The 9,224-nt window shown below is 34.7% G+C and overlaps 1 protein-coding gene across 1 annotated transcript; it reads right to left on the bottom strand.

Moving 5' to 3' along the window:
* Nucleotides 1-3,025: 3,025 nt before the first annotated feature.
* On the bottom strand, nt 3,026-8,684 carry LOC137716511 (uncharacterized). Its single transcript, XM_068455967.1, has 8 exons — nt 8,541-8,684; nt 7,852-8,178; nt 6,987-7,619; nt 6,722-6,871; nt 6,152-6,310; nt 4,647-4,694; nt 4,086-4,519; nt 3,026-3,824 (listed from the first exon to the last, which is right to left on the bottom strand). Exons 2-8 carry the CDS (start codon nt 8,165-8,167, stop codon nt 3,192-3,194), a joined length of 2,373 nt encoding a protein of 790 aa, XP_068312068.1. The 5' UTR covers nt 8,168-8,178; nt 8,541-8,684; the 3' UTR covers nt 3,026-3,191.
* Between the last annotated feature and the right edge of the window lie 540 nt (nt 8,685-9,224).

Raw genomic sequence — 9,224 nt, 5'->3', positions numbered from 1 at the left:
CATCCAATTCATTAACTTAAGGAAAACTTGACGGTTAATTTAAGCGGACCTAATTGACCCGGGGCGTTGAGAATTAATGATTTGTTGAAATGCAATTGGAAATCGTTTTATTATGCAAGTATAACATATGTGGAGATGAACCCCGTAGCTAACTTTCCATCCATTTGTTCTTTCTTTTCTTGTTTCTGTTTTCATGTTTAATTTAACTTGTTATTCAATTATGTTAAACATGTGAAACTAATTTCTTTTTAGTTAGATGCGAATTTGAAGCCATGGACATATGTTGGTTATGATTTGATTTACTCCAGTTATGAATTCATGAACTTTAGATGTGGGTTACTTTTCTGTTTTGATTAAGAACTTGTTTATGTATGTGGGTTGAGGGTCGACACTTAATTTGCATGCCTAAGACTTGATGCTAGGATATAAGGGAATTTCACCTAATCGTTATGAACTTATATTCATGAGTAGTAAAAATCGCTAGTCACGATTGTGTTTAGTAAACCCTAGGCTGGATTAACATGCGTATTCCATAGTTATGAATGCCTAGTCAATGTTTATGATTTCCGTTGAACTTAATGATCTTTGTTGAATGTCTCTATCATGCGTATTCCATGTGAGAGACTTTGATTAGGAATAATTTGGTTGTAATGCGTATCCCATTCAATCCAATGAATCTAGGGAAATCTGACGGTTAATTTAAGCGGACCTAATTAACTTGGAGCATTGTCATTCATCGTTTGTTGAAGTCATAACTGGGAGTCAAATTATATGCTTATGTTCATGTGTGGATAAGGAACCCTCTAACTAGTTTTTTTTCTTCATTCTATTCCATCAATTTCGTTTGTACAATCTGTTTTGTTTCCAAGTTTCTATTTTAGTTTAATTTCGTCCAAAACCAATCCCCCATTTATTTTAAAGTGTTAGATTAGTTAGAAATACATTTATTTTGTGTTTTTACGTTTTTTTTTAGTCAAATCCAAGTGATTAACAATCCCTCCTAATCCCCGGTCCAGAACGATCCCTACTTATACATATACTACAATTTGACGAAAAGAGGGTTTAATTTGTGTGCGTATAAATCACAAACTGGGAATCCACATAACAATAAACCCTAATCCACAGAAACAACACATAAATCCATGATAAATCAAACAACCCTACCAATAAAAACAACACAAAATCAAAGCGGTTTCTGTTGAATCATGATTCGTACAGCATAAACCAACATCAAATTAAAGCAAGTACGGCAAAAGGATTTCCGATTTTCGACACGATGAAGAAGAAGGGCGAGGGAAACCTCGAAGTGCCGCTGCATCTGGCGGGGGTCGATGGGCTGGCCCTGGCCGTCGACGCCGGGGGTGATCATATCGGGCCGCTGGTACATGTTGGAGAGCAAGATCGTGGGGCTGACGCTGGGCTTGGTGTGGAGTCTGGAGCAGCGGTCCCCGTGCCTACACGCCCCAATTTTGAAGTAGAAAGGGCAGTTCACTCGGTCCTTCTCCGTCCCGAATATCGAAGCCAAATGCTCCGCCATGAGTGTCTTCGGTTTTTGCGAATCAATAGGGAAGGGAGGAAGCTTGAGACGGTGGCCGGAGGCGGCGGGTACGTCTATAAATATTGAGGGAAGGGGAGATTAGACATCGTAGTTTTCAATTCTGTTCTTCTAGAGAGTTCGTTTGGACAGTTGGACGTGTTTATGTGAAATTGGGTTCACGTGAGGGTTTGCGTTAGGGCACGTGGTCGCCCATCAATTACACCCTCCCGTTTATGTACATTTTGTACGCTGAAAATTCTCATTCCCACATTTTTCTTTCGAATGAATGATAGTTGAGATTTAACTAAAAAGTAGTTAATAATTAAATCTCAACCGTTCACACGTGAAAAGAGAAATATGCAAAATGAGAAAAGTTTTTTGTCATATTTACTTGGATAAAATAATTGGTTTCAGCCTAATTTCGAACAAAATATATATATATATATATATATATATATATATATTTAGCTTGATTCAAATTCGACTTCTAAAAGGAGTTGGAAGAATTTTTGTAAAAAGGATTTATGATTGAAGAAGAAGACAATGTATCCCATGCTCTCAACATTTCTTTAACAACCACATAAATTGGTTGTCTTTTTGTTAGTAGAGGTATAATTCAAGAGATTTTTCAGTGTTTTCAAAACACAGCATAATACAAGTAGCGGAGAGATTTTTTTTTAAGTGTCTCTTCACTTATATTATAACACGTGGTATACTGACCCATGTTCTGAGTTGAAAATTTTCTCTATAAGGTGAATGCATGTGTTGTTTACATGCATTGGTGAATGTGATGGTTGAGTGCTTAGAGCAGGCATTGGAATTGAGAGTAGAATTCTTTCTCCTCCACTCTCACTTTCCTCTTTTTATTTTTCCCTATAAAGAAGTCAACACAAAGTGTTAACGTGATTTAATTGTAATCATTCAAATAGAAAGGCACCTAGAGGGGAAAAAATCATACTCCTTGAAATTGGAAGTTGGTAGAGAGTTCTACCAAGGAATTTTAATTGTCTTTCTAGGTGATCAATTTATATATGGACAATGGTTAATGCATGTATCTTGGCCCATTGTGATTCTTGTGAGAGAAATTTTTTAGTGTATCCAATATACGAATTGATACACTATATGTCATAAGATAATGTCTTATAATTCATCATTGTTAACGTTGATAGCATTTTCGAAAAGGTTTCTCATGTTCTCAAAGTCCAAACTTGTGAGAAATTTTTTAGAGCATGCTAAGTGTTTGTTGTCAGTGTGTAGTGCGCTGCGCATTGTATTGATAGCAATCAGTAAAAGCAACAGCTTCCGATATATAGCGATGCTCTAAATTCTAATTGTATTTTTGTAATCAAATAACGAAATATAACATTTTTCTCTTAAAATCCCCTTTCTTTTTCTCTCTTCTACAATATTAACAAGGGTACCTAGATCAAAAAAAAAAAAAAAAAACTCATAAGTTTAAATTGAAGTTGGAATTTTCTTTTAGGATGGAAGAACATAAATTATTGAACATAGAAAATGCACACGCATTATTGGCCAAATAGAAAGCCGCATATATTGGCTCCTTTTTACAAGTTTCTTAATGTATGACAAATTTTTAAGCTTAACATAGAGACAACACAAATGTGAGTTTCGTACTTTTAACACAAATACAAACCTAACTAAAGATAACATAGGAATTCAAAACAATTTTTTTTTGGTTCCTATCAAATATCCCCGGTCCATACGTAGAAATAACTAACTCAACAAGAAATGGAAATTGCAGCCATATGAACGAGGTAACTGGAACACTGGCAAGCAAAATGCTTGGAATAACAATTGATGATTTCCCTTCAAGCATAATGTAAAGGGCACAAGAAAAGACAATCATCATGGTGGCGATAGATAAAAAGAGGGTGAAAAGGCCTATTATCATTTTTGTGGGCAAAGATTTGCGGAAATCATCTTCAGAATAGCGTGACGTGAGAATTCCCAGAAACATGATAACTGAAGTTGTAGAAGAAAAGAGTGAGATTGCATCTGAAACTATAAATATTGTGAATACCCTTTCAATTAAGAACACAGGAAGACCCGTATTTCCATTATTTCCACCAGGAACTGTGATTGCAGCAGCAAACATGATGGTGACAATGAGAGCACCTACAACTGTACAAGAAGTTGCTGTTTCCTTCATTGACTTTTCTGCCTCTTTACCCATTTCATTGTGATTATCTGTAAATACTTGTCGTGGTGTTTTATTATCTACGTTTACAGATTCACAATCCTTAGGATCTGCAATGCTCTCCACCTCCTGCATTTTTTGACGACAAATATTTTCAGAGATGTGACTATGAAATCCTTATCTTCTCATATAAATCCTTCAACATTTGTCATTTGAAACACCACATAACCCAAAATCATTACTTAAGCTACATAAAACGATAGTATAGTAGGTAGTTCTCAATGGAAAACAATATATATATATATATATATATATATATATATATATATATATATATATAAACGACACATAGGCATAATATTAAGCATATATAGATAGATCAAAAGTCACCTTGAACCATTGTAGTTCTCTTTGCATTTGCAGGGCTGCACCTCGAATGTGATAAATCTGTGACGCTGAGGTAATTCTTGCTACTGTATGTAACATATTATTGCCAACTTTATCTGTCCACCCCATTCTCTCTTGTATTCGTGTTTGATTGTATGGATCTTCTTTGAGTAACTCATCAAGGGCATATATAAGATTGTAAACTTTATGGTGACGACGTTCAGCGGCAATCTGAAACACGTTCTGGCCCTTTTCGTTTGTAATGCCGCGATATGATGCTTGTTTAAGGAAATAAATAATATACTCCACATGTCCTCGTTCTGCTGCCACGCACAAAGCTGCTATTGGGATATAGTATTCACTTGCTTTACACATGAGAGGTAAAAACTGCTTGACTCGCTCATGTATCAATTTCATCTCATATATGCGATTGATTCCTATGTTCATTCAATAAAACAAATTTAAAGTTATAGTCATTAAAAAATAATATTGAAAATTAATAAAACAATCATCACAAAGTCAATTAACGATCTGATTGATTATATGAATCTGTATGTGGCCTACCCAAAAGTTTTTGGAGATTCATGACTAGTCCTCGGAATAAACCCACTCCTGCATTACAAGTCAAATTTGATGGTCAAAAATACAAATCATTTTCATTTACAATAAATGGGTCCTACTTCGTACTATGTTGGTTTTCTTCTGTTATCTTACAAAAATGTTACTTTTATTGCATCCTTCATATCTTATTTGTATTATTTTTTTAATAATTTTCTTGTGTTAGGTAGATCATATACCTCTATTACAAAAAAAGTGCAAATATTATGCGAAAAATATAATAAATATAATATTACTCAATTCTCTTATTTGTCAGATTACTCACTCATTATATCTAGTAACTACAATCTACTATATACGTCAGAAAAGCAATATAAAATAGGATTGTCAACAACGGAATGCATATGAGAATGTATAATTCATATAAACAATGGAATAAAGATGTGAATATTTGCATTAATAGGAATATGAATGTATATCGGCTCGAAACAACTTCAGATTGTATTGGATTTGGCTCATATTCGACCTGTCAAAGTTCGGCTTATGAAAAAAGAAAAAGAAAAAAGAACTATGTTTATGATCGATTGGATAAGAAACAATTCGACTTGAATGTTGGTATTTTTGGCTCATAGCAACTCTTTTTTTCACGAGACAACTTGAACTAGGTTCTATTCAAGAAGTTTGTCTATAATGAATGATCATGTTGGAGAATTTATTTATTTTTGATATTTTTTAATATAAGAGTCATCCTACCACACATTGATGGGATTCTAATTTCCCTTTCCATGCAGTCCGGGTACCACATGAGGTGCTAGTGTAATTTTAGCTTCCGAGTTAAATGATATATTAAATTAGAGCCGATGACTCGAAAAAGTGCATCCATGTGAGTTTAAACTCAGGTTAGGTGTTTCAAATCTTTTTTAGCTTTCCACTAAACCAATCACATAGGATTATCATGTTTGAGATTTTACTTTTGAGATTTATGCTTACCTTTTTTTTTCCTAAATTAGATTGACTTTCAGTTTCACTTATTTTGAAATGAAGATTGATATCTTGTCCCGTCATCCTTTTGGTTTCAAAAGAAACCGCATACATGATGCCTTGGCCTCCCACTGGTTTCCAATTATTCAAAAAAGAAAAAGACGTTTATATGACTATTTGATATGATTGAAAATTTTGTGTTATAGTAATTGTGTTTTATATTTATTTCTTAGTGTGCTGCCAATCTGTGAATTTTTATTACAAGATAGAAGCAACTGAGACTAGTAAATGAATCGAAATTAATTGCTATCAAGCATGAGTTTTTTAAGCTCAGTCTATCTCGGCATGTATCATAAGCAAGTCAAGGCTAACTTGAGCTCTAAAAATGTTAAATAAACCAAGCTTGAAGAGTGTAATATGGCTCGGTTTATTTATAACCCTAAGTAGAAAATATGGAATGATCGAAGAATTATGGAACAATTTACCATGGCATTAACAAAAACAAATTGCATTGCAAACATATAAAATACCTGAGGAACTAAGATGCCCTTGATTCTCTTTTTGGTCTGAGAGAGGCATCTGATTCTCCTTTTTGTTTGAGAGATGCCTTTGATCACTCTGGCCACTTTCAGGTTTTTGAACATCAACACGATTATCATTAATGGAAGGAAGAGGTGTTATGCGTATACCTATCAAGATAAGAACACAAGCCCGATCATTAGTTCCACGAAATATTCTTGTGAATCAAGATTTTTAAGTTAATTATGTATACAAAAAATAAAAGTTTGAACGAGCTAGCAAACGGTGTTCAAGCGAGGGAATTATAGAAGAAGAAGACAGAGATATCATATTTTAGATAGGAGAATTTAAGTTATATTTTATATACGAGAATTTAAGTTATTAAGGGATTGGTTCAAATCCTACCATTAAAAATTTCGTTCAACTCTTAATCCTATAATTAAGAGATTATATGCATTTACATATTTATAACAATTTGTAACCTGCAATGAAAGTAAAAAAGTGATGATGTGTAGTCCTAGTCATTGGAGCAATTTCACATAAATATGAGGAGAAAATAAAAAGCAATAGGGTGCACTAACCGCAATAGATCAAATTTTCCCAAAAGTTGAGCCGGCACCCACTTAAGAATGCATGACGGTTACTTGCCAATGTTACTAAGTGGAAATTCTCGTTGTAGTCTTTAGCCATGGCCAATTGTGGGTAACGTTGAATCAAATCCCACGAAATATCTACACACACGTGTGTGTCAAAAAAAACTTTGTAAGTGTGTACAAAAAAAACTTGTAACAAAAGAAAACAGACGGGAAAAGATTGACATTGCAAGTATGCCGAGAATAATTGTACCAAATCTGTTGAGCTGAAAACCAAGAGAAATAAGTTGAGCGCCATCGGTAACTCTTAGTGTTTCATGTGGAGTGACGGAGTAAAGATAGCGAGCCATTCCTTCCGCATTTTCCATTGTCTGTGCCAGGACAACCAGAGGAGTCTTGCCCTCATAACGACACAAAATAGTAAGTAACTTGTCGTTCTTTTCAAGCATGCATTTAGCTAATTCAACCCTTTCTGGATGATAACTCATTAAGCGAAAAAGAGCCGTCTGACCAAAACCGTCTTGCTTTTCCAAGTCTTCCTTTGCCATCAACTCCACCAACTGTTCAACAATGCGCGCGTTGACGGCCCTGTGCGGATACGGGCTGATCGCGTGGTGAAGTGCTGTACCACCTTTGCCTTCAATTCCCATATCCGTGTAAACTGAAAGTCCTCCTAGCCGGCGATGTTCGCGAAGCAACTTGATCACATTATCCCAATCTTTAGACTTGACGTATTTGATGAAAGTTGCATCAATATCGTCGGCATTGCTGATCTCACCATGTGCTGCATTGAGCCCTTCTTCCATTGCAGCATGACGATCATTTGGGGTTGGCCTAGCATCACCATCAATCCGGGTTGGATACGCTTCAACAAGTGATCTCTCATCTGTAAATGGAAATCTTGATGTTCAAATGGTACCATTCGATTCTTAATTTGTCTTTTCATTTTCTACATTTCCAATTCATGTATATCTTAATTATGAATAGTACAAAATATTTCTCATCAAAGCAGATCAGATCAGATCATAGATCACCTACAAGGTACAACCATATTGCCATATATATATGTTTATTAGCTCCTCTTTTTTCCTTCACCTTTTCATGTATATACTACGTACCTTTATCGCTTATATATGGTGTATATCTTGGGTTCAAAAAATCATACAAAGCATCCCATGCTTCTTTGGCATTGGTTTTGTACTCGATTATTTTGTAAATAACATCCCCGCAAGAACTTTGGATTGCATATAAGGCCTTGACATTCTTCTTCTTCCAAGCCTTACGTTCAGCTTCAGCATCTTCTTCTTCAGGAAGTTCATCGGTGCCTTCGACGATGTCCCAAAGATCTTCGGCCAACAAGTAGGTCTTAATCCGAGAACTCCATTGTTGATAGTTCTCATGATTAAGAACTGTAGGAATAACTGTAGCTGCCATGTTCAATCTACCTGTTTATTTAATAAGATTTTATGTCAATCAAGCATATGTAGGGGGAAAAAAGAAAAAAAGTAAGAATAACAAAATGAAACAAAGTCAGTTTGTCTAACAACACTTGAGGAGGGCCTATTCTCCTGCATGGATTGTATGCACATAGATTAGTCAGATGACATCCTTAATTGCAATTGAAAGAAGCACTCATCATTCAGTTTCAATGTTAACAGGTCATGTGAGCACTTTTCTAAGTGAAAATAAAGCCCACTAATAAATAAAATAAACTAATAAATTTTAACTCATCTTATTCTAATAAACAAATAAATAAAATAATGCATTTTATTCTATGTGTGTTTATAATTCGATTAATTCAACTCACCTTATAACTTGATCTTCAACCAAAGGGTAACCAAAGGGGAGGCAACAAGTTCCAAGAAGGAATACAAACCGAATTACCGATCTGGCAAGCAAGAACAATCAATCCAAAATATAAACAAATTTGACAAATATAAGTACCTAGAATGGTTACAGGATTTGGAAGTTGAAAAGAAAATGAAATCAAATGAGAGAAGTGGAGAGAAGTTTATAGAAACGGGGAAGAATTTTATTCTGACGTGAGATGTGAAATTTGAACAACTGCCAAGACAAGTAAAAAATCTCATTATAGAGAAAGTTAAGGTAACACTATAAAAATTGGCAATATGATGAGTACCTCAACTTACTTATAAGTCTATGCAAGATCTATTCTTCCATCAATATGAGATTTATTCTCAATGCATTCTCACAAAAGAAAAGGCCAAAGTATAATTTCACCTTTGATTTATTGTCTTTTTTTTTTTTTTTTGTTCTCATCTTTTTTTTATCATATTCTACGTGAAATTGGTAATAGATGTGATATATGTACAGCCTTCTCGTACACATTTAATATATTCTTTGCTTCTCCCAACATGCATACTGGTTCGATTTTCTTCTTTTGAGTAGGAGCATCTTCGAAAGGGTCTGGGCAATTGGACATGAAAAAAAATGTTAGAGGGAATTCTGGGGGCACAAAAAGGGAAAAGAG

The sequence above is a fragment of the Pyrus communis genome, chromosome 14 (assembly GCF_963583255.1).
Source record: "Pyrus communis chromosome 14, drPyrComm1.1, whole genome shotgun sequence".
NCBI classification, from domain to species: domain Eukaryota; kingdom Viridiplantae; phylum Streptophyta; class Magnoliopsida; order Rosales; family Rosaceae; genus Pyrus; species Pyrus communis.
Note: the sequence above shows the minus strand (reverse complement) of the source record. Positions and strands in the feature narration are given on the sequence as shown.

What these genes read in the sequence shown, in the direction of transcription:
- LOC137716511 (XM_068455967.1), bottom strand. Translation starts at nt 8,167, where the DNA reads ATGGCAGCTACAGTTATTCCTACAGTTCTTAATCATGAGAACTATCAA. An exon ending in TTTTCAGCTCAACAGATTTG is followed by an intron (nt 6,872 to 6,986) that starts GTACAATTATTC and finishes ACGTGTGTGTAG; the next exon opens with ATATTTCGTGGGATTTGATT. An exon ending in GAATCTCCAAAAACTTTTGG is followed by an intron (nt 4,520 to 4,646) that starts GTAGGCCACATA and finishes GAATGAACATAG; the next exon opens with GAATCAATCGCATATATGAG.